Below are 25,971 nucleotides of genomic sequence, written 5' to 3'. Positions count from 1 at the left end.
GCTTTCACCCTAAGATGAGGAACAAGGGAAGGTTGTCTTTACTCAGCACTCCTATTCAACACCATACCAGAAGTCCTAGCTAGTGTAATGAGCCAAAAAATCATACTAATAATAAGTAAAAGATATGCAGATTGGGATGGAATAAATAAAACTCTTTGTCCACAGATCATTTGGTTCTATAGGTAGAAAAATCTCAAGAATCAATAAAAATCTCTTGGGTTAATAAACTATAATAGCAACATTGCAAGATACAAGGTAAATCTTCGAAAGTATTTTGCTTTCCTATAAGCTAATGATGAACAATTAGTATTGGAGATTTCAAAATATACATCAGTTAAAAACAGCACCCTCAGAAATGCAATACTGAAGTATGAACCTAATAACATGTATATGAAGTCTACATGTAGAGATATTCTATGATCATAGAAAGACCCAATTGATTTGAAATATGTTCATACAAAATCCGAACATGAATGTTTATAGTAACTATGTTTGTAATTAGCAAGATAAAATCAACCTGGAATAGATGAACGAATAAATAAACTGTAGTACATTCATACAATAAAATATTATTTAGGGATTATCTTAGTTTATTTGAGTGCTATACCAAAATACCTTAAACAAGGTAATTTATTTATTTATTTATTTATTTATTTTTTGAGACGGAGTTTCGCTCTTGTTACCCAGGCTGGAGTGCAATGGCGCGATCTCGGCTCACCACAACCTCCGCCTCCTGGGTTCAGACAATTCTCCTGCCTCAGCCTCCTGAGTAGCTGGGACTACAGGCACACGCCACCATGCCCAGCTAATTTTTTGTATTTTTAGTAGAGACGGGGTTTCACCAAGTTGACCAGGATGGTCTCGATTTCTTGACCTTGTGATCCACCCGCCTCCGCCTCCCAAAGTGCTGGGATTACAGGCTTGAGCCACCACGCCCGGCTAAACAAGGTAATTTATAAATAGTAGAAAATTATTCTTCACAGTCTAGAGGCTGGGAAATCTAAGACCAAGGCACTAGGTGATTTGGTATTTGGTAAAATCTCACTCTCTGTCCCCACTATAAAGCCCTTTGCTGCCATGTCCTCACATGGCAGAAGGGGCAAGCCAGCTCCCTTCAGCCTCTTTTATATGGGCACTAATTCCATTCATGAGGGCAGAGCCCTTATAACTTAATCACCTCCTTAACACCCCACATTTAATATTGCATTGGTTATTAAGTTTCATTTGAATTTTGGGAAGATAACATTCAGACTAATAGCAGCTATAAAAACAAAAGAGCAGCTGTGTGTGGTGACTCACACCTGTAATCCCACCACTTTGGGAGGTGGAGGTGGGTGGATCACCTGAGGTCTGACCTTTGAGAACAGCTTGACCAACATGGGAAAACCTACCTCTACTAAAAATACAGTATTAGCCTGGTGTGGTGGCACATACCTGTAATCCCAGCTACTCAGGAGGCTGAAGCAGGAGAATCCCTTGAACCCAGCAGGCGGAGGTTGCAGCGAGCTGAGATCGCACCATTGCAATCCAGCCTGGGCAACAAGCGCAAAACTTTCTCTCAAAACAAACAAAAAAAAGCTATCAAACTGTGGATAATTTTAAAGCTATCAAGCTTTGGATAATTTTTACATGCATATTGCTGAGTGGAAAAACCAAGTCTGAAAGCCTACATAGTATCTGATTATAAATACATGGCATTCTGGATAAAGTAAAACTTTAGATATAGTAAATATATCAATGAAAGATACGGATTTGAGGAAAAGGTTAGATAGGTGAAGCATCAGGCTTTTTGGGAAGCAGTGAACCTCTTTATGCTAATGTGATGGTACATACATGACATTAGGAACATGTCAAAACCCGTAGAACTTTCTAGCAAAGATAGTTAACCTTCATATTTGCAAATGTTATAAAAGTTATTTAGGAGCCTGAGAATCCCAGGAAGCAATGTAGATTGTCACAAGAGAATCTAACCATATTACAAGTGTTGGAACCAATCTCACAGAAGTGAGGGGGGTAAAAGGTGCTAACATGAATAACTTTAGAAGTGAGTGGAGTCTGTAAGATTAAAGGCAAAAAGAAATGCACTTAAGCCCTATACCTTAGGTGGTAAAGTTCATTCCTACAGGGGTGCTGGTTAGCAATTCCAATATTGCTATACCTTTATACTGAAACTGAGCAATTAAGTAAATTTATGGTGGATGGGGAGAGTCATGTCCTTTATCGTTATATGGGAATGTGCAAAAAGTATAGGGAGGAGGCGAAGATGATCCAGGTGGAAATGGATTAGAGTTACATACCAGTGTGACTTTAGGTTTAGCTGAATATAGATACTGAAGGTTACATATAGATATATTCGGAGATATATGTTTATACACATGCATATATTACCCTTTCCGTCAGCTGAGAGGGTCCACAAGTAAGGAAAACCCATAGCAACTAGCATAAAACTCACACAGAATTTGCTTTCTAATACCATACTCAAAAACAACAACAACAACAACAACAACAACAACAACAAAAAACCACCAAGGCTTCTTGGATAAATCACTGATTCTAAGACTAAAGACAGAGCTAATGGCTAAAGCTAGATGAAGATAAGAAACAAAATAATTTAAGTAGTATTATACTATAACCCAAAGTGTAAAGTAAATATCCATAAGTGTATATTGACGTAAACGAATAATTGAATAAGTAAGTATAAATAAAAACAAGCAAATCTCTGTGCAGAAGAATTTTTAAAAATTTATGTCGACATTCCACCTACAAGGAGGGAGAGTGTAACTATATTATAACTGAGACATCTGTGTATCTCTGGTGTATATATATGTGTATATATATATATATGTGTGTGTGTGTGTGTGTGTGTATGTACATATTATATATACACAGAGATATATACACAGAGACACACAGTCCGTGGCTCAGTGCTTTGCTCATAATAATCACCAAAAAAATAATAGTGGTGATGATAGGTGACATAATTGAAATACAATCATTAATATTAATTATTTAATAATAATATAGAGGCAATGGTAGAACCACTTTGGAAATCTGATTGTATCTACCAAAGCTAAATATTTGTTTAATCTGTACCTCAACAACCTTATTCCCAGGAATATATTCCCAGGTTTATCGAAATATAGACGTAAAACCTTCCAAATGTGCGTATTTTATCAAATGTCATGTATTAGAATTCTTATGGTATTATTTATAATAAGCCAAAGTTATAACTATCCAAATGCCCATCAGCAATAGAATGGGTGAATAAATTATGGTATATTCACAATTATAGAATAATATAAAATGATGAGAATGACAATCTACAACTACATGAGACAATATAAACAAATTTCACGAACATAAGTTAAAGAGTCCAAATATAGGGGAAATATGCTATGTAATTCCAATGATAAAAAGTACAAAAACAGGCAGGGATGCATGTTGTTAGTAACCAGAACTCAGTATTCTAGTTACTCTTGAAGACTGATGGGCTTGATAGTGGCTAGAAGTAGACACAGGGGAGCTTCTGGGTCTCTTGATCTGGAGGCCAATCACATGGATGTGTTCAATTTGTGAAATCCTATCAATCTGCAAACTTAATAGCACTTTTATGTGCAGTTTTTTAAAAAGGTAAAAACATAGGCACTCTGTTGTAATATAAAGGACATTGTATGTATGGAAGATATCAGTAAATAGCTGTAAAAGCCTAAGCAACTTCAATTCTGAAACTGAATTTCCATATTTACAATATATTGCAGGGTTATTGCAAGGATTAAATAAAATCAAAGTACAAAAAATAAATCAGTATTAACCATGACTGACTATGTAATGGCTTTGAAACAGCTGAATTATATGGTTGATGTGGAGAAATGAATGGCATATTATTCATTTTCAACTGCATTCCAGTTTTTTTATTTAGAGAATGATTATGTCAAGCTAAGTCATCCATGCAGTCCTGTATTTATGAACTTATGCCATATGTTATGACTGCCAAGTGACTGTAAGTTGAAATAAGATAAAAAGTGCTTCCTTATAGTGTCAAAGGATTCTGACGCTATTTTGGGCACTGTGGCATGGTGAGCGGATTACTATAAATTTCAAGATGACTGTGTTAAGATTGCACCTGGAGAACTTAAAAAAAAATTAGCAGCCTCCAAAGCCTCCAGCAGTAGATCCAGTGGTAGGAGGCTTAGGATGCCGTACAAAGAAAGATAATCTGTAAGAAGTAAAGAATAAAGAAATAAAGAGGAATGATGGGTTAAAAATGCATATAGTTTTGCTTTGTCAATAAGAATGAACATAGCCCATAAATATCAGAAAAGTGTAAACTCCAAAATAAGAGAAAAATAAATAATCACAGTCAATTGAATAAGGTATATCTGAGTAGTAGAATAGCATCTTTTAAAAAAGCAATTTAGGTTACACACCAGAAAGAAAAACCTGAGACTAACAACTGTTCAACTATGGAATATTCATTTAAGGAAGACATTGTGAGTTCCATTTCTTAAAACAATGTAAACAAAAGCAGGCTAAGCAGCCAGGGGTGAGCTAGTGATAGTAATAGTTTGTAAATGAGATGTAGGTTTGGTTTATCATCTAAAATTCTGATATTGGTCTCATTTAAACATATACTAAAATATATTTAATTTCAGATAATTTAAGGGTTGATTTTGATTTCTTTGTGTGTTTGACTTTAGCTTGTCTTATTAGCAAGTATTGGTATCTGAGTAGTTGGATAAGAAAGATAAAAGATCTGTTTTATGGACGATGTTAACGTATCCCTATAGTGTCATTAAAACTGAGGCTACTGTAAACTATTTTTTTTGTGTACATAAAAAGCAGGGTTTTTCTTTTTTTATTTCCAACTTTTAAAATAGTACAAAACACCTCATATATAGAAAATAAATATCTTTGGGTAAATGATAAAAAGATTGAACTTTGAGAAAAACACATGCCTAAATTAGGCTCAATTATTATGCCATGCCAAATCCAATTTTCAGCACCATGTTGAATCCTAGCTTTTGTTAGAGTATTTAAATGTTGAATAAACTCGATTTTTATATATTTGGAAATCAGTTACTTTGTTTTTGTTTTGTTTCTTAAAAGTCTTTGATTTTTTAAAAAATATTAGTACAATATTAAATATTCTATGTGGAAATGAAATTACAATAATAATTCTACCAACCTCTACCTACCAAATATTTTGTAAATGTAATTGAAAGTAAAGAATAATAACTAAATCTATTAGTTCAAATAGACAGGTTGCCATTTTGTTGGAATACTACTTTCCACACAGAGGAAATCTGTTGTGCCAGGATCTTCTTCAGTCTCCCTCTGTAAGTGAACGTTATACATATAAAGCAAAGTATGATGGTAAGGATGAAGCAGATGTCATCAAACTCAAATTAAACCTTAGGGGATAATCCTATTATCAGGAAAGCAGTATTTGTTTACTCTTTTGCTGTCCTCTGGATTATAAACTACGTTTCTGCTGCAGCTACGGAAATTGAGTTTCTAAATAAGTCGTTTTTGCCAGAAGACAGGGACTCTTGATCTCCAGCAATAACAGCCTTCCTCCTTCAATCTGAGGAGATAAACCCTGCATTGCTTGAAGAAATGGTAATGGCCCTCCCTGAGGCAGTTACTATGTAAGACAATGCAGTGTTCCTATTAGAGGAAAACTTTTCTAGCTCAGCAGATCAGAAGCAGCCAACTAACTTTATAGCTATATAACAAGGCACTTTCTAGTGGTAAAGGCAAAAAAAAAAAAAAAAAAAGGCAACTGTATAACTGTAATCAATCAAATATTATCTTTGTTTTACTTCTGCATTCCTCCCATAAAAGCCTGACTTCCTACAGTTTTGTGTTTTCTGATTTACAAATCGTTTACTCAAATAAACTCTTTATAATGTTTATTTGTGCCTCAAGTTCTCTTTTAATAAATGTTTTCACATTGATTGATTTGTGTAGATTGAACCATTCTGGAGATATACACCCCAGAGATAAATCTAACTGGTCGTGGTTTGTAAATCTTTAAATATGCTGTAAAATTTGGTTTGCTAGTATTTGATTTAGCATTTTTGCATCTATGTTCATTGAGGATATTGGCTTGCAGGTTTTTCTTGTGGTGTATTTATCTGGTTTTGATATCAGGGTAATAGTGGCAAAACTAAGAAAAATAGTTTTGAAATATTCTCTTCTCTTCTATTTTTTGGAAGAGTTTAAGAAGTATTGGTATAAATTCCTTGACTGGTAGAATTCACCTGTGGAGCTATCTGGTCCTAGGGTTTTTTTAGTTGGGAGATTTTTGATTACTGATCCAATCTCCTTTTTCCTTTTTGGACAGTTCCGGCTATTTATTCTTGATTCCCCTTTTGTAGGCCATATGTTTATAGGTATTTATCTACTTCTTCTTGATTTCCAATTTGTTGGCGTATAATTGAGTATAATACTTCCTTGTGGTCCTTTTTAGTTCTGAGACAGCCATTGTAATATCACCTCTCATTACTGATTTTATTTTGAGATATCCCTCTCTTTTCCTTTGTCAGGATAACTAGTCTAGTTGATTTTGTTTATTTGTTTCCAAAACTAACTCTTAGTTTTACTTATGATTTCTAATGTTTTTCTGGTCTCTATGATTTATTATTGCTAAAGTCTGTATTATTTCCTCTATTCTTCTACTTTTGGCTTAGTTTGTTTTTTTCTTCTGATTTTTGAGGGGTGAAGTTGGGTTATTTGAGACCTTTCTTCTTTTTTAATGTGGGTATTTATTGCTCTGAGTTTCCATTTTTGCAGTACTTTTGCTGCATCTCATAGGTTTTGGTATGGTGTGTTTTCATTTTTGGTGGTCTCTAGATATTTTTTAAGTTCTCTTTGGATTTTCCGTCTGACCCAATGGTTCTTCAAGAGTGCATCGTTTCAAGTACATGTGTTTGTGATTTTTCCCATTTTCTTATTGTTACCAATTTCTAATTTCATTCCGTTTTGATCAGAAAAAAATATTTAAATATATTCTGTCATTGTGATACAGGAATTAAGAAGAAATTACTTAGGCAGGTAGTGAGGGTAGTAAGCCCTCTCTAAGGTTTTCTTTTTAATGAAAAGCAGCCCCAAATTATTTTCCTTTCTAACAAAGAGCAGCCTATAAAATCATGCTGCAGACATAGATATCAACAGTTGTGCCAATCATGTTCAAGATGGTGGCTCCATCATCCCTTCTTGGTCAGTCACCTGTGCAGTAAGGAGCAGACACTGGCCTAGGGGAAAGTTCATTTGCATAATAAGATTGTGGCGGGGGGTGGGGTGGGGGGGGTGGGGTTGCCAGCCTTTCCCGTATTCTATGTAAAGAATCAATCTGTAAGCCCTATGTAAATCAAACATCAGTTCCTCAAGCCTGACTCTAAAAGCTGGCACAGTCACCTCTGGCCGGTCTTTTCCTTTCGGAAGTCTCCACTCTCTCGCTAGAGAGAGAGCTCTTTCTCTCTCTCTTTCTTTTGCCTATTAAACCTTCACTCCTAACTTCTCGTGTGTCTATGCCCTAAATTTTCTTGGTGCAAGATGACGAACCCCACCAGGAAAATTTACCCCACACAATGTAGATGCTTCAATTGATTAAGACTTTTTTGGATCTAATATGTGACCTATCCTGGGTAATGTCCCATGTGCACTTGAGAAAAATGTATATTCTTTGTTACTGGATGGAAAGTTCTGTATATGTCTGTTAGGTCCATTTGATTTGATGTATAGTGTTGTTCAATCACGCTATTTTCTTGCTGATTTTCTGTCTTGGTTATCTGTTAATCATAGAAAGTGAGTTATTAAAGTCCCCTATCATTATTGTATTTCTATCTGTTTCTCCCTTCTGTCAATGTTTGGTTTAGATGTTTAGGTGTCTTTATATTGGGTGCAAATATATTTATAACCCTATTCTTTCCTATTGAATTGACTTTTGTGTCATTATTGAATAAGCTACTTTGTTTCTTGTGACCAAAAAAAGCAGCTTTCCTCAGGTTTTGACTTCACGGCCTCCTAGATTTTTCAGCCTGTTACCTGGATCCCAAATCTTCCACAAGGTACTTTTATCTTTAGATGGCTATCAGATCATACTTCAAAGAGATAACGGAGAGGGGGAGTTCCTAGTCCACCATCTTCCTGACATCCTTGTTCCTACAAATGTAATTTTTAAGTTTCTTATGATAATGTGAATGCTCTTCAAATTCATGTTTTTTTGTTTTTGTTTTTGTTTTTGTTTTTGTTTTGGTATCAAATATTTCCCAGTCATGATTTCTAGTTGAAAAACTGCTTGCAACTGGCTTGCATAGCACTAAAAGGACACAAAGGGCACATAAAGAGTTTCCCAGTAAATGGAAAGACAGAGGTTCAGCACTACCAGCTAAGATACACCGTCTGGATGATTTTACCTGGCCACCCCCTCTTTTTGTACATTTGACTCTATCACTGTATGGTGCTTCAGTGATTCTTAGGCACCTCAGCATTCTTCCACTGGCCACTTTTTTCCCATGAAGTATGTTTGTAGCTGACTACTGAAGTAAATTTCCAAAAGAAAGAGCACCTTCTTGGCAATGCTCAGTACCACAGAGCATAGCAGGAAGTACTGGATAATACTGAATACTCTGCTGCCTGTAGTGACTGTAGATTGCAACCCACAGTGGGAAGTATCCATCAGTAGGTGTGGGAAAGGTGATAAGGTGATGAAAAAGGGTGTTCATTCATACTCCTCTCCACCCAGGAAACGACTCTAAAGACTGAGAAAAGAAAATTTTTGCTGGCGTTAAGTGTAACACATTTACCATGCTGCAAAGCAATTACATGCTAGTACATGCCTTTGCCTTAGGCAATTTTAAAAGAGCTACTCTTCTGAATTAGCTCCTGTTCAGCTCCTTGACATGGTTTCAATTTTTTCAATTAAGTACTATATAATAAGATTGCAGTTGAATGCTATATTTAAAAAAAAAAAAATTCAGGGCTGGGTGCTGTGGTTCACACCTGTAATCCCAGCACTTTGGGAGGCCGAGGCAGGCGGACCATGAGGTCAAGAGATCGAGACCATCCTGGCCAACATGTGAAACCCCGTCGGTATAAAAAATACAAAAATGCCATTAACATTTTTGTTTCATTTTAAACTTGGAGAATCTGACGGCTTTGTGTCTTGGGGATGATTATCTTGTATAGTATCTCACAGAGGTTCTCTGCAGTTCCTGAATTTGAATGTTGGCCTCTCCGTTGAGGCTAGGGAAATTTTCATGTACAGTATCCTGAAATACGTTTTCCAAGTGCCTTGCTTTCTCTCTGTCTCTTTCAGGGATACTAATGAGTTGTAGATTTTGTCACTGAATATAATCCCAAATTTCTCAGAGGTTTTGTTCATTCTTACTTAGTCTTTTTTCTTTATTTTTTTTCTGACTGAGTTATTTCAGATAATTGGTTTTTGAGCTCTGAGATTCTTCCTCAACTTGGTTAGTTCTCCTGTTAATACTTAGAATTGTATTCTGAAATTCTTAAAGTGAGTTTTCCAGCTTTATCAGATCAGTTTGACTCTTTCTTAAAATGGCCATTTCATCTTTCACGTCCTGTAATTTTTAATTGTATTTCTTAGAATATTTGTGTTGGTCTTCTACTTTCTCCTGAATCTTGAAAATCTTCATTACTGTCCATATTCTTAATCCTATTTCATTTCAACCATTTCAGCCTAGTTTGGAACTATTGATGGGGATCTAGAGTAGTTGTTTGGAGTTAAGAAGGCACTCTGGCTTTTTGAGTTGCCAGGGTTCTTTTGCTGTTTCTCTCTTATCTGTGTGGGATGATATTTCTTCAATCTTTGAACTGAAGAAAATTCAGATGTGGAAAAAAACACAAAAAGTTAATGAATCTAGGAGTTTGCTTTTTGAAAGAACAAATAAGATAGAGAGTGAGTTAGACTAATGAAAAAAAAAGAGAGAAGATCCAAATAAACACAATTAGAATAACGAAGATGTTACCTCTGACCCTACAGGAAAAAAAAAAATCAGAGACTACTGTGAATATCTATATGCCCACAAGCTATAAAACTTAGAATAAAATGATAAATTCCTGGAAACATGCAACCTCCTAAGATTGAATCATGAAAAATTTGAATATCTGAGCAGATCAATAATGAGTTTTGAAATTGAATCAGCAATAAAAAGCCTGCCAACCAGAAAAAGCACAGGACCAGATGGAATGACAGCTGAATTCTACCAAATGCATAAAGAACAGGAATCTGCTGAAACTGAAACAAAAAATTGAGGGGGAGGGACTCCTCCATAACTCATTCTATGAAGCCAAAATCATCCTGATATCAAAATCTGACAGAGACTCAACAAAAATAGAAAATTTCAGGCCAATATCCTTGATGAACATCAATGCAAAAATCCTCAACAGTATACTAGCAAACCAAATCCAGCAGCACATGGAAAAACAAGTTCACCTTGATCAAGCAGATTGTATCCCTGGGATTTAAGTTTGGATCAACATATGTAAATCAATAATTGTGATTCATCAAATAGAACTGAAAACAAAGAGCGCATGATCATCTCACAAGAGGAAGGAAGGGCTTTCGATATAAATAAACATCCCTTTGTGTTGAAAATTAACAACGAACTAAGCATTCAAGGAATGTACCACAAAATAATAAGAGCCATCTATAACATACCCATGGCAAACATCATCCTGAGTGGGCAAAAGCTGGAAGCATTCCCCTTGAAAATCAGAACCAGAGAAAGATTTCATCTCTTACCACTCCCATTCAACATCCTAGAAGTCCTAGCCAGAGCTTTCAGGCAAGAGGAAGAAGTAAAGGCCATTCAGCTAGGAACAGAGGATATCAAACTACCTCTTTTGTGCAGGTGATATGATTCTACACCTAGAAATCCTCATAGTCTCTGCCAAAAATTCCTCGATCTGATAAATAACTTCAGCAACGCTTCAGGATACAAAATCAATGCACAAAAATCAGTAGCATTCCTATACAACACGAATTTCTAAGCTGAGAGTCAAATCAAGAATGCAATCCCACTCACAACAGCCACAAAAAGAATGAAATACTTAGGAATACAGCAAACCAGAGAGGTGAAAGATCTTTAAAACAAGAACTACAAAATAGTGATCAAATAAATCAGCGATGACACAAACAAATGGAGGAAAACATTCCATATACATGGATAGAAAGAATCAGTATTGTTAAAATGGTCATAATTGCCCAATGTGATTGACAGATTCAATGCTATTCTTATTGATTTATTAATGTCATTTTTTCATAGAATTAGAAAAAACATTTAAATTCATATGGAACCAAAAGTGAGCTCAAATGGCCAAGGCAATCCTAAGCAAAAATAACAAAGCTAAAGGCATGTTACCCGACTTCAAGCTATACTCCAGTAAACAAAACAGCATGATACTGGTACAAAAACAGAACATAAACTAGTGGAACAGAATAGAGAGTCCAGAAATAATGTCATATACCCACAACCATCTAATGTTTGACAAAGTTAATAAAATCAAGCAATGGGGAAATAACTCCCTGTTCAATAAATGATGCTGTGATAACTGGCTAGCCATATGCAGATTGAAACTGGACCCCCTCCTTACTCCATATAAAAATTAACTCATGATGGTTAGAAACTTAAATATAAAACCTCAAACTATTAAAACCCTGGAAATACTATTGTGGACATAGAACCTGCAAAAATTTCATAATGAATACATCAAAAGGAATTTCAACAAAAACAAAAATTGACAAATGAGACCTAATTAACAAAAGATCTTGTGCACAGCAAAAGAAACTATCAACAGAGTAAACAGACAACCTGTTGAATAAGAGAAAATATTTGCAAAGTATGCATCTGACAAGTCTAATATCAAGAATCTACAGGAACATACACAAATAGAGGCAAATAAACATTCATATTAAAAACTGAGCCAAGTATATGAACAGATACTTTTCAAAGGAAGAGATACAAGCAACCAACAGGCTCCACATACAAATCATTAGATAAATACACATCAAAACTACAATGAGATACTATCTCACACCAGTCAGAATGGCTGTTACTAAAAATTCAAAAAATAACTGATGCTGGTAAATTTGTGGAGAAAAGAGAATGTTGGTACACTGCTGGTGGAAGTGTAAATAGTTCAGCTATTGTGGAATTCAGTTTGGAAATTCTTCAAAGAACTTAGACATACTGTTTCCTCCAGCAATCCCATTGTTGGGCATATGCCCAAAGGAATATAAATCATTCTACCATAAATACACCTGCATGTATACTTTACACAGCACTATTCACAATATTAAAGACATGGAATTTTCCTATATGCCTAGTGATGGACTGGATAAAGCAAATGTGGTACATACACACCATGGAACACTACACAACCATGAAAAAGGAAGATCATATCCTTTGTGTCAACATGGATGGAGCAGGAGCTAATATCCAAAGTGAACTAACATAGGAACACAAAACCAAATATTGTATGTTCTCACTTATAAATTGAAGCTAAAAATTGAGTACACATGGAAACAAAGAAGGCAACAACAGACACCAGCACCAACTTGAGGGCAGATGGTGGGAGGAGGGAGAGGATAAAAAAACTACCTATTGGGCACTATGCTTATTATCTGGGTGATGAAATAATCTATACAGCAAATCCTCATGACATGCAATTTGCCTGTGTAACAAACTTGCACATGTACCCCTGAACCTACAATTAAAAAATATATAAATAAAAATAAAATAAAAAACTATTAAAAATTTTAAAAACTAAAAATAAAAAACAATGATTTCTAAGCATTATCATTAACTTAAACATTTGAATTACATTTTAATATAATGAAGTTCTCAGGAGATATTGAGATTCCTAGACATTTTTCCCACCAACATTAAACGACTCCAGATTGCTGTAGTTTTTAGTTCTTCCTTCAGTTATATGACACTTTTTAATTAAAAATTAGTACCACATTTTTGTTCACAAGTTGAAAAATACAGAAGGAGAAAGAGTAATTTATAATCACCACCTAATGCACTAATGAGTTTGTAATTTCTTACAATGTTCTTTATATTCATAATCTTAAAGAATATGAGAATTATTTGTTCATATTTGTAAATAAAATATCATTTTAAAAATATTTTGAACTGTTATAGCTAAATAATATACGATTTTAAAATGTAATCTAATGACTGAAATATTGTATTTTATAGTTTTACCATTCTTTATCCCACCATTGGAAAATTAGGCTGATTTTTACTTTTTAAAAATAATACTGTTATAAAGATTTCTGTATTTAAACTCTTTAAATCATAAATGAAAAAGTATTTTATTAGAGTAAAAATGAGAAAGTTAAATTACTGAGTCAAAGGTATACACATTTTTAATACCCTTGATGAATATTGCTAAATATATATTTTAAATATTGTTCTCATTTACATTTTCAATAGTACTTATGAGAACAACCATTTTACTTTGTCACAACACTAATTATTCTTTTAAAGTACATATTTTTGGTCCAATAAGAGAAGCTGTAACTGATTACACTTTTTGTTTACTAGAGTCTTCTCCTTTTCTAACATCTTCACTGGCCATTTTTAATATTTTCTTTGAGTAGAAAAATTCCTGTTCATTACATTTTCCATCAGGTTGTTTTCTTTTGGGGTTGAAATAGCTACTTGCATGTAAAGAAAAAGATTTTGTCATAAACGTTTCAAAAATTTTTTAGGTTATAACTTGCCTTTTCATTTTCTCTTTAAATGAATTAGTGAAAAAGACAAGGAGGGAAATCATGCTGATTTGAAGTGTTGTCGTTAAATATATGTAGTTTAAGAAATTGAAGTGGATATTTTTAAAATAATATATCTCTCACTTATTTTTTCATCAAATGTGTTTCCTTTTATTTTTCCATATATTTGTACAATAAACGCTTATTAAGTATTTGTTCAGTGAGTCCTTAAGTTAGTGTCATCTTAAAATTCTAAACAACTTTGGAAAGGAGCTTTGACATGACATAGCAAGATATTCATCATCTAAACATGTAAATCTCTGTAATATGTGATGTGAGTCCCTGGCCAGATACTTTAGTTGTAAGGTAACTGATTGAATAGGAGAGGGACCCTTGCAACCAAAATCCTGGTAACTACAAATTCTCTGTGTACCAGTGAAATGAATAAAATTTATTAGATCTTGTGCCTGCCCAGGGACTACTAAGATAAGCATACAGTTTCAAGGAGATAGGAAAAGATGAAAGGTCGGAAATATGATAAACAATGGTAAACCCTAGAGTAGCAGGAATCTAGAAATATGGAGACAGAAAGCAAGAGACATAAATGAGCAGTGCCTTGTTAAAAATACCAGAAACGATAAAAATGACATTTTTAGGAATCTTAAGAACAAGAAGAATGAGTCTAGAATAGGCTCACTGCTTGAGGACATATGACATAATTCTGGAAGCAATAGCTAAAGCAGGGGATGACAGAAAGAGCATTCAGAAAGATCTCAACAGGAAAGAACGAAGGGCCAAAGCTAATAAGATCAAATTAGATAGTGATAAATGAATCAACCTGCCCTTAGTAAAAAGAAGATTAACTGTTCAAGTAGAAGATTGGGAAAACAGGACGATCTACGGAAACAATACTCTAGGGATTTTATTGACTGAAAACTCAGTATGACTCACTGGTTTAGAGTGTGGCCAAAAAATGACCACAATAGATAAATAGATATGGATGACCACAGTCACTGTAGAAAACATTTACAGAAATGTAGAATTACACAGTTAATTATTTTCCACTACTTGGTCCTTATTAGACACACATCTTGTATTCTATACAGTTATTTGTATTTTTACTTTAGAGAGACAGGTGCAAGACTCATTAGTGCTAATAACCTGGACCATTTGACAACCATCTCTTGAAGGGATTTGGAAATTTCTCTTATAAATGTTAGACTCAACACAAAGCATAAAATATTTGATCACTATCATAATAAAAAACAATTTTTGCTTGTTCTGTGTTATATCAGAAAAAAGAACTGAAAGCAATACATAAAATACATAAAAATACAGATATTGATTTAATATTTAGACTTTTTTAAATGCGATGTGTTTCTAGTCACTGGAAGAGTTGAAGAGGTCAGAATCTGGTAGAAAGGGTTTAAATACTGTATAGAATATAATCTAACAAGAAAGATTTTCTTAGTCTTTCAACTCTACCATTCTATGTTAACCTACCTTTCATTTTTGTTTATATAATCTAAAAGCTTGCACTCAACAGTTTCTTACTCTTTGAAATAATTATGTAAATGTTGCTCAGTTGATAAATACATAATAAAGTGATTATAATAATCACTTTATTATGTATTTATCAACTTAAATTATAATTAAATCATAAATGTATAATTCATTATTATTAGCTACAGTCATTCTATTTATTTTTAAAATGATCAAGGAAGCATCATTCTATTTATTTTTTAAAATGATCAAGGAAGCGTCAGAAGGCAGAAATAGGTCTGAAACTTGTTTTATTCTGCCCAAATTCCAAGAAGTTGGGTAGAATACTTCATTTTACTGAGTCTCAACATTCAGGCAGCTGATTCTCACTAAGGTAAAAAGGGTAGCTATTACTATACCTGTCATATTGATTAGGACGGTTGGTTGCTAGTGTCTGTTCATATTTTCTATTCTTTTGCTGATTTTTCCTACTTGTTCTACCAATTGAGTGTTAAAATCTTCAAATTTGACTGTGAGATTTTCTGTTTCTCTTTGTAATTCCATCCATTTGAGCAACATATGTTTGAGATTCTGTTATGGTAGGTTTCCTCTTTTGTGGTTGTCCAGGTATTTGTATTAATTCATCTATTGTTGTTTAGAAAATTGCACAATATTAAGTGGCTTGAAATAATGACATTTACAGTTTTACTGTTTCTGAAGATCAAGAATCTGGGTGCAGCTTAGGTGGGTCCTTCATTGCAGTCAAAGTGTTGGCTAGGTCTGTAGTCATTTCAATGCTTGACTGCTCAAAGATCTGCTTTGAGGATCATCATGTCATTGTTGGCAGGATTCAGTCTCTCATTGGTTATTGGATTGAGGGCATTAATTTCTCACTGTCTGGGCTCGGAGGCTGTCCTAAACCTCTTGTTTTGTAGATCATTCCAGTGTAACAGCACTCTGTCTTAAAACATACAAGCAGGGAAGAAAAGAGATATAGATGGATGAATAGTTAGTTACATAGATGACAGATAAATATAGATAGATAAATACATAGATATAGATAGATAGATAAATGGTAGATGGAATGCATATATATTCTATAGGTACACATATACCTTAAAACCCCACAAGAAAATGTGATAACTTTTGCTTTAAATAGTTTCATGGTTTATAACAAAGGAAAAGACAAAAAGAAAAAATAGTATATTGAATTGTCTCAGATATTAACCATTTCTGGTGTTTCTTATTCCTTTCTTAAAACACATGTATTGTTTTTCTCACTTTCTTGTAGTTCAGGTCTTATGTACATTAATTCTTAGTCTTGTCTATCTTAAAATGTCTTTATTTTGCTTTAACTTCTGGAGGATATTTTAGCACTATATAGAATTTTAGTTTTTTTTTCTTTAAATACTTAAAATATGGCATTTCAGTGTTTTCTTGTTTCTAGGTTCCTGATAAAAAGTCATTAATTTCTGTACATAACATGTTATTTTTCTTTGGTTGCTTTCAAGAGATGTTCTTTATCTTTGGGCTTTAATAATTCAACTTTGCCTTGTTGTTTGTTTATTTTTACTCTGCTTTGTGTTCATTTAGCATCTCAAATTTTCTCAAATTTTATTTTCTTATTCAATTCTTTATCCCCTCCTTCTTCTACTCCAATTATTCTTAAATTTGACCATTTAATATTGTTTAGCAGGTCTGTAAGGCTCCATCCTCTTTTTAAAGTTTTATCTTATTTATAACGGATATACAACAATTGTTCATATTTATGGGATACAGTGTGACATTTTAATACATGTAACATAATGATTAAGTCAGCTAATTAGAACACTTATCACTGTAAACATCTGATGATTGTTTATTTATTTGATCATTATCTTTTTTTTATCACTATCACCATTTCTTTGTGGTGATAACATTCAAAATCCTCTCTTCTAGCTATCTTGAAATGTATAATTCATTATTATTAGCTACAGTCATTCTATTTTTAAAATGTCTTATTTGTCATAGTTGTTAATTTTTACTGATGTATTTTCAAATTTACTTAGTCTTTTCTTTCTTTTCAACTTACATTTTCTTTTGCCATGTCTGTTTAGGTGTTAAGCTTTTCCAGTGTTTTTTGTTCTGTGTGTGTTTGTGTGGTTTTTTTAAATATCCAAGCATATTTTTCTAGAACTTTCATTTGGCTATTTTTATTGTTTTATTACCTGCTAACATTTCCCAGTTCCCTACTGAAATATTAATTGGTTGAAAAAATATTCCATTTTAATTCATTAAGGAGAGTTATAATCACACTCTCAAAATTTTTATTTGTTAGTTCCAATATGTGATTTATTTTGTGGTCAGGATCAATTTTTTTTCTCTTGAGAATATTGTCTATTTTCTTGGGTCATCATTGAACAATTTTTTATTATACCTAGCATATTATAAATATTAAGTTGTGAATTTTCTTGATTTTCTCGTTTTTCTCTAGTAAACATAATTTAGTTTTAGCTATTAATTTTTCTTGGTTGTACTGGAACTGCAAATTCTGTTTCTTACATAGAAATTCTGGTCTCAGTTTACATCTTTGAGCCAGTTACATACATGTGCAGTGCAGGAGTCTATCAAAGATTGGAGATCTATTCTGTGGTTTCTTCCTTTACAAGTGTTCCCTATTCTCAGAGGCATTGACAATTTTTCAGATTCAATGTCCTGGTTATCCTAGCTAGAAAGACTCTGTACTGTGGCCCTGCCATGGCTGGATGCATTATACAGCCAGCATCTAGAACTAGACTGAAAACCACAGAGTTGGGAGTTACTTGTATATCTCTCCCTTTACTATCACCACCTTCTAATTACAATGGTAAAACTACTTGTTTCATTGTAATTACTGATATGGTCTGGGTTGATTGTATCATCTTGATATTTGTTTTTATTGGTCCCAATTATTCTTTCTTCCTTTTTTATTCCTTCTTTATATCAATATAGTAATGTCTAGTATCCATCTCTATTTTTGGCTAATTTTCTTTGTTCCTTTTTATCATTATTGCTTAGTAGTTGTGCTAGCTTAGGACTGATAATTGTATATTTAACTTATCACAACTAATTTAAAATAATATTATAATATAATGTAGTGTAAGAATCTTACACAGTATATTTCTGTCTTGTTCTTCCTATTGACTGTGCTATTGCTGTCATAGAAATTAGTTGGAAATATAAACTCTAAAATTTGTTATTTTCTCTCTTTGCAGCCTATTATTTTTAAATAACTAAGTTGAAAATAATTGTTTATGGTTATTCATATATGTATCTTTGTGATACTCAGCATTCTTTTGTGTAAGTCTAGATTTTCTTCTGGTATATTTTAATTTTGTTGGAAGAATATTTATTTTAACAACTTTTTTTTTTTTTTTTTTTTTTTTTTTAGCAGGACTCTCATTCTGTCACCCAAGCTGGAGTGCAGTGGCATGATTTCAACTCACTGCAACCTCCACCTCCCAGGTTCAGGCAATTTTCCTGCCTCAGCCTCCTGCGTAGCTAGGATTACAGGAACCCACCACTACACCCAGCTAGTTTTTGTGTTTTTAGCAGAGATGGAGTTTCACCATATTGGTCAGCCTGGTTTCAACCGCCTAACCTCAGGTTATCCACCCCACTTGGCTTCCCAAAGTGCTGGGATTACAGGCCTGAGGCACCACATCCGGCGTATTTTAACAACTCTTATGGTGAATATCTTATGTTAGAAAATTCTCTCAGCTTTTCTTAGTCTGAAGAAGTCTGTTTCTCTTTTAAGTTATTTTTGCTAGGTATATAATTCTAGATTAATAGATTTAAGAGTCTTTTTAAAAAATATTTTATTACTTTAAAATGTTATTCACTTGTCCACTGGCTTGAATAATTTTAGATTAGAGGTCTATAATTGTTGCCTTTGTTTCTATCCACCTAGTATGTCCTTTTTCTGTTGACTGCTTTTCAGTTTTTATTTGTTTGTTTTGTTTCGTTTTTCTGAGATGAAGTCTTGCTCTCTTGCCCAAAGCTGGAATGCAGTGGTGCAATCTCGGCTCACTGTAACCTCTGCCTTCTCAGTTCAGACAATTCTCCTGTCTCAGCCTCCCAAGTAGCTGGGATTACAGATACACGCCAACATGGCCAGCTGATTTTTGTATTTTTTTTTTTAACACTAGTAAAGTGCAGTAGTGAGAAGAGGGGCAAGAGTAGAACAAGGAATTCAATCTGTGATTTTTGTATTTTAAGTAGAGATGGGGTTTCACCACATTGGCCAGACTGGTCTCAAATTCCTGACCTCGTGATCTACCTGCCTCAGTCTGCCAACATGCTCTGATTACAGGCATGAGCCACCATGCCCAGCCTGCTTTTAAATTTAATTTCTTATCATTGGTTACCAGCAATTTATTGGTGAAATTTCCTTGGTGAGATTATCCTATCTGAAATAATTTGTGTTTATCCTGCTTGCAGTGTATTGAGCTTATTGGGTTTGTAGTTTTCACAAAATTTGGAAAATAATTGACCGTTATTACCACTTCAAATACTTTTATATAGACCAGTGGAATTGCACCCTACAATTGTGTGGCTTGGAATTTAGCTACAGGCTCTAGGAATCCTTATGGAGATTTATCAATCTCTCTGTGAAATACCCTCATCTCCCTGAAAATTCTGTCTACCTCAATATCTGAGTCATTTAGAGCTGCTATAATAACATACCATGAACTAGGTGACTTAACAGCAAAAACCTACTTCTCACAGTCCTGGAAGCTGAGAAATTGAAGATCAGGGCCCACTTTCTGGTTTGCTATCTTCTCCTTGTAGTCTCATATGGTAGAGAGAGTCTCATTAGCCTCTTTCTCCTCTTCTAAAAAAACTAATTTCATCATGGAAGGTCTACCCTCATGACCTCATCTAAACCTAATTACCTCCCAAAGGCCCCACCCCTAATACCATCACATTGGTGTTTTAACATCTGAATTTAGGGAAGGGAGGGAAACAAACATGCAGTCCATAGCACTCCGCCCCCGAGAACTCTGCCATTTGTAATAAATTCTGAAATTCTGTAATTCTGGTAACCCTCTTCCTGGATCATATCTGTTAAGGGCCTGTAGTCAGAAAACAAGTGAAGCAAACCTTGTTACTCTCTTACCAAGGATCGTAGTTCTTTGCCACCTAATGTGCAGTATCTGAACACTATTATATTTTTTATACAGTTGAAGAGTAAGTCCAGTCCAACTTTCTTTATGATGGCTGGGAGAGGAAGTACCCATACATTTCATTAAAAACTAGAAATTACTGTAAACTATATGTTTGTTTACACATTTACAGGTTATTAATAATCAGAAACTATTCTGAACATAAATGAGAAAATGAGCTAAATATAGTATTAAAAATGATACTTTCTTTGATTAATTTTCACAAGCACTGAAGCTACTTTTGCATACCGACTTCTGAGCTGCATTATTACTAAAAGCCAAGAAAAGGCAGAAGACAAATTTAGGTTTTATTATCTCTGTTTCTTGACCTTTAAATAAAAAAGAAATACTCCAAATGTGGGCTATTTTTCTCATTTAGCAAAACTTCATCAAATTCTAGGTAGATCCATAGGTACAATATTTTTTAACTACACTGACAAGAGTATTAAATATTAGATGAACTTCTAGCTAAATGGTTGAAATCATTTTGTGATTTTTCATTTTCTAATTTTTTGTACTGAATTGGCAATTCATTCCAGTGCCCACAATCACCGTATGAATTTTGCTTATAATAGCTTAGATGCTTTAAATCAGGCCTTAAAATAAATCATTTCACATTTTTAGCCTTTTCAATAACTATATTAATGTGGCCACATTGCTGGTTTTGTCAACTTACTTTATTATATTAAGACAAGAGACATTAGTCTACTGTCTATCCATTCCTGGATTTTTCTTCATCAAGATATTAAAATTTCCACAATCTAATTTTGGTAAATAGGTAAATGAGAGAACCTCAGACTCTTTGAATATTTATTGGAAGGGCTTAGGTCCTTAAAGATAGCACCTATGAAGATGCTTTCTTTTATTAAGGCATTTAATTAGAATTATTTTAAGGTTAATCATATTCACTTGTATCATACACAAACCAGCAGATGGCAAACTTGAGATTTTTTGTGCTGTTGCTTTTGTCAAAGTTGTGGAAATACTGAATAATCTATCAGTGGATCTCATGAATAGCTCTTTTCGTGTATGATGGCATTAGAAAAATCAAATTCAGAAGTTGTAGAGCTACTGGCATTTGGATATTGATGTACTTGGTGGTTTTTTTTCTTGTTTTATAGTTTTATCCTATAATTTATTTGTCTAGCAAATGTATGGAGGGATAATTGGAATAAGAATTATAAATTATTTGTCAATTTGAATGCTGTTTTTCTTGATTTCTTTATTTAGGAGGAAATTTTAGATGCGTTTGGGTTTAGCTTGGGACGATCCTCACATCATTTTTAAAAGGCACAAAAAATATCCTTTGTGTCCCCAAAAAGATAATGTAGTTTTTTTGAAAAATTTTAACACTGATGCTCATGTTTTAAAACACAAAATAGCAATGTTCTCTATAGAAAATAATCGTTTTTATTTCTAAAAATATTTGTTTTATTGTGAATTATTATTGGCAGTTACTTATATGAAGATGAGTTTAATTTCTTCGATATACAACTTAATTTTCAAAAGTTTTTGGCTTTCTCACCAATGACCCAGAATCAATCAAGATTGGTTATAATCAGGCATATGATAACCAATCTTATAATTCAAGCCATTACATTTAGAGATAAAACATTAACCATAACATATGTTTTGTTTGTTTCTTTTTCTCTGTGAAATTCTATTGTCAATACCACCCCTATGTTCTCTACAAAAGTTTATTTCCCTTCCTATATGTCTCCATTAATCAATTCATTTTAATATTACAAATTGTTGTTCTCTTCCTGAGAAGAGTTTTTTCCCTAAAGAGGTGACTAAAGACAAAGCAAAAATTTGACAACATATACACTATATTATTTATGCATGTAAATTGGATCATTTAGATGACTTTGGTAATATTTAAATAAGATAAACCATACATCATTAAATCCATATACTAACGAGGTATGTTAGCATCTCTTTGAGGATTTAAAAGTATGGAAATAAATCCACTAATCATTCAGTATAAATGTTTATTGGTTCTCCAAATATCACAATAACTGAAGGTCTTTAAGGCCTAATAAATTGTGTAGAATTGAGTTTAAACTCTAAAAGAAGCCCTTAATTAAATTTAAGAAACTGAAACTGTCATTTATGTTACAGAAGTTATGCTAGGTAAGTGAGTTTTATATTCTCATCACGGGAGCTTTAAGAAGCCTCTAATCACAGAGGTGCCTGCATTGCACTGCACTGATCTGCATGTGTATAGAAGTCAAAATGCCCTAGTCTTGTGGTAATGTACCCTAACCTCAACCTCCTTTCTTCTGTTTTCCTTCAGTCCATCTCCAACTGGAGAACCCTGTTTTTGAGAAAGATGACCCACACCCAAAACCGTTTCTTTATCCCACTTCCTAGATTTTCTTGATAGAATACCTTGAGAGTTTTCATAAAACTAGAGTAATGAAAATGGAATCTAAATACAGTGATCCCTAGACATCCAGAGTCTCATATGCATCAGAAGACAATGTAAAAATACCCCAGGCCAAACTGGACTGGCCTCTGCCCTTAGGATTCTAATGAAAGTATACTGTCAAAAATAGTTGTGCATTAAGCCAGCCGTGTTTTTCTTTCTTTTTTTCTTTTTGTTTAATGCCTTTTCAAATGCATACACAAATCTCGAATTTAGATTAGGATATATGATCCCAACTCTGTTGGGTCTATCTATGCGTCCTAGAACTTGTGGTCACGCTCCTAGGGGAAAGAAAGGGCCTGCGGTTGGAGAGGAACAAAATTACAGTGGAGGTGCGCCCCCAGCCAACTGCTTCTTTGCCCTCCGGCTGTGATAGCCGGGAGTGGACAGTCCTTGTAAGCAGGCTTGAATCTAGGTCTCCTAGACAGGGGAGTTCCTTGGTAAGGGGCCTTCAGAGTCCTAGGAGTCTCCACTCCACTGGGCTCTCCGTCTTTCTTTGCTCACTGCTCCCCCTACCCCGCGTACAAGCCAAAGAAAGTTTTTCACAGAATGAGCCCGCGTTGACGTAAGCATCGCCTCCCCTCTCGCTTGACAGAAGCCCAGACAGGAGCCAAGGGGAGAGGCAGGCGGAGGTAGGGGTCGCCTGGATTCCTGTTGCTGCGGTCCGCGGGTGGGGCGGATCAAAGGCCAGCCAAGAGTATTGGTCCTGGATCTACAAATACATCAGGCTTTTTTCCTCCTCCGTCAACCTCCTAAATCCCAATGAGGTCATAGCGATGAGAGAAAATCAGCTCGGGAGAGAGGGGGAGGAAGAGGACGACGACGAGGGAGAAGAAACCCAGACGGAAAGAGGCCAGCAGACAAGGTCGCTTTTTCTGGCGACATAGCAACTGCGAGGAGCGTGGTGCTGAATATCTTCGCCCGCTCTGCCTGGGGACCCAGAGACTTGGAGAAGCGCTTTGCCTTGCCACGAAAACAAAGGCGAGGAAAGGGAGAGGGAGGGAGAAGCTCGGAGCAGTTCCCTTTGTATGTCGGGGAAGCAAAGCTCGTCTCCTCGGCAATGAAACAGAAGGGACTGTGACGGGGTCTGGTAGGGTGAGGAGCCGGCGGGTTTCCCTGCGGAGATTTGGGACGCGGCAGAACTCTGGACAGCGCCCGCGAAGCGAGGCTCGGAGCTCCCTGGGCTCCTCCAGGTTTCGGGCTCCTTAAAAGCTCTGGTACTGGTGTGCAATCTTCGCACCACCGAACCCAGGAAGATCCTTCCCCGATCCATCCCCATCTGAACGTGACAGTGGGCAGAGCAGCTCCTTTGCCTCTGACCCAGCCAGGGAAGGTCCTCGTTTCTGGAAATCCAGTCCTTGTGGATAACGCCTCGCTCTTGAAGAAAGAAAAGTTTTGGGATCTGGTAGGGGGTGGAAAGGGTAAGGAGGAGAGTGGAAGAAAAAAAGGTAGATGGTTGGTTTCCCTCTCTGATCTGGAAGGAAGATGACCGAGGAAGGATGTGCACCAGCGGTCAGATTATTGGGAGCCTCTTGGTGCTCTCCGTGCTGGAGATAGGGCTGGGGGTGTCCAGCGTGGCCGTGGGGGCGGTCAGCTTCAGCCTGGCCCTCCGAGAACACAAGCCTCAGCTCGGAGACTCGTCCCCGGTATGGAGCGGGGTGTGTGTACGTTGAGCCATTTCACTCTCTCTTTACCTCTTTACGGTGATGGTTAGGGTGCGTGCATTAGTCACTCCCTCTCTGGGAAACAAAATCATAAATCTCTGGCTTGCCTGTAGGTTCATGCTAACAAGCTATGCTTGTTTATATTGCCCTTCATTGGTTTTTTTGTTTCTCTTTCTTGGGCTTAAGAGCAAATTAAATGGCTTTGTTTAAAGGTAGGGTGGCCGGGGGAGGGGGGCAGGGGGGCGGAGAGGGTGTTAGTTTCCACTGGCTGATTCTGCAAAGGGCTGCTCTGCCCAGTGGTGCTATTTGGGAGGCGGGGTGGGGGGGGGGGGAGTGTCACACCTGTCAAGGGCAGGCTTACTTAATCTTTTGTTCCTTCTACAAGGAAAATCAAAATAAGAGTGTTCCATTCTTTTTCTGTACCATGGAACAAGCAGGGATAGTTATGCGTTTATCTTTGGGCAGCAATACCCGAGGTAAACCAAAGGCAATACCAATTACAAAAAGAGAAATGTGGTGTGAGTGTGAAAGGAAGTATGTGGGTGTATTTGATTCCAGGAAACATTGCTGTTAATTTTCCTTTGCTACATTTCTAATCTTCACCTCTGAAACGCTTTTGTAAGTTCTAGATAGTAAGCTATAAAAACATCAAATGGTAAGATGTGTAACAACATTCTAATTGGAGAATAATTCTGCTTATGGAGTACCTAACTGCTCCGAGAAACTGTCATAGTTATCTCTAGGTCAGACAGCAGATTCAACAAGCTTCTTGTTTATTAGGATGAATCTCCAGGAAAGCCTTAGAGACCCATTTCTTCCACCAAAAATCAATAAAATAACTCAGCACTATTCCTAATATGAACCTAATTGTGAAACCCAGTTTTTTCTTTCCTTCAAGTTTTATAGCTGACATACTTCTGGATGTCTAGCTTGATCCTACTTTTCAAGATAATTTAATAGAAAGTAATCTGTCACTGATAATCTGCAGTGTGTTTAATAATCATGGACTAATTACTTGAGCTGTAAGTCACTAAAAGAAAATGATTATTATGTAGTTCAAGAAAAATTATTCAAAAGTAATTCACTTTTGAAAGATGCTCTAACATTTTTTTTTAAAACTGGCAATATTTTGCTTTAGATAATTAGTTTTTATATGTCTTTTTCCAGGTGAGGTAAATGTTTTTAATTGCAGAGCTACAAAAAAGAAAAATAGTATTCAATTCTAACATTGAATTCATGCAAGAATCCTTACTTTGAATTCAATAATAAGTTACTGTCAACCTCCAAATAATTATCTTGTTCTTGATCTTGAAATCGTTGTCAATGTATATGTTAAATTTAAGTTTGAAAGGACAGAGACACATCTTAAATCTTATAATTGTTGATTTTATATGTGGCAATAATTATTTTGAGAGTTGTAATTATTCTCATTTTTATTGTTATGATATAAACAGAAATAATACT

The 25,971-nt window shown here is 35.1% G+C and overlaps 1 protein-coding gene across 7 annotated transcripts in view; it reads left to right on the top strand.

The window, feature by feature from the left end:
• The window catches only part of TMEM196 (transmembrane protein 196), a 181,905-nt gene that overhangs the window by 104,087 nt on the left and 51,847 nt on the right, over window positions 1-25,971 (top strand). For 3 of the 7 annotated variants that reach the window (XM_039472997.2, XM_039472996.2, XM_074379596.1), the window contains exon 1: window positions 23,225-24,507. The exons of 1 other annotated variant lie outside the window; for it this stretch is intronic. In XM_039472997.2, the coding sequence (XP_039328931.1) occupies window positions 24,343-24,507 (165 nt within the window). In that variant the 5' untranslated portion in view covers window positions 23,225-24,342. Of the gene's footprint in view, window positions 1-23,224; window positions 24,508-25,971 lie in introns of those variants that run through there. 3 more of the 7 variants (XM_003934729.4, XM_010345320.3, XM_074379597.1) reach the window with 2 other exon arrangements.

Source organism: Saimiri boliviensis, chromosome 10, assembly GCF_048565385.1.
Source record: "Saimiri boliviensis isolate mSaiBol1 chromosome 10, mSaiBol1.pri, whole genome shotgun sequence".
Lineage (NCBI taxonomy): Eukaryota > Metazoa > Chordata > Mammalia > Primates > Cebidae > Saimiri > Saimiri boliviensis.
The sequence above is the reverse complement of the archived record's forward strand: the minus strand, read 5'-3'. Positions and strand labels throughout refer to the sequence as shown.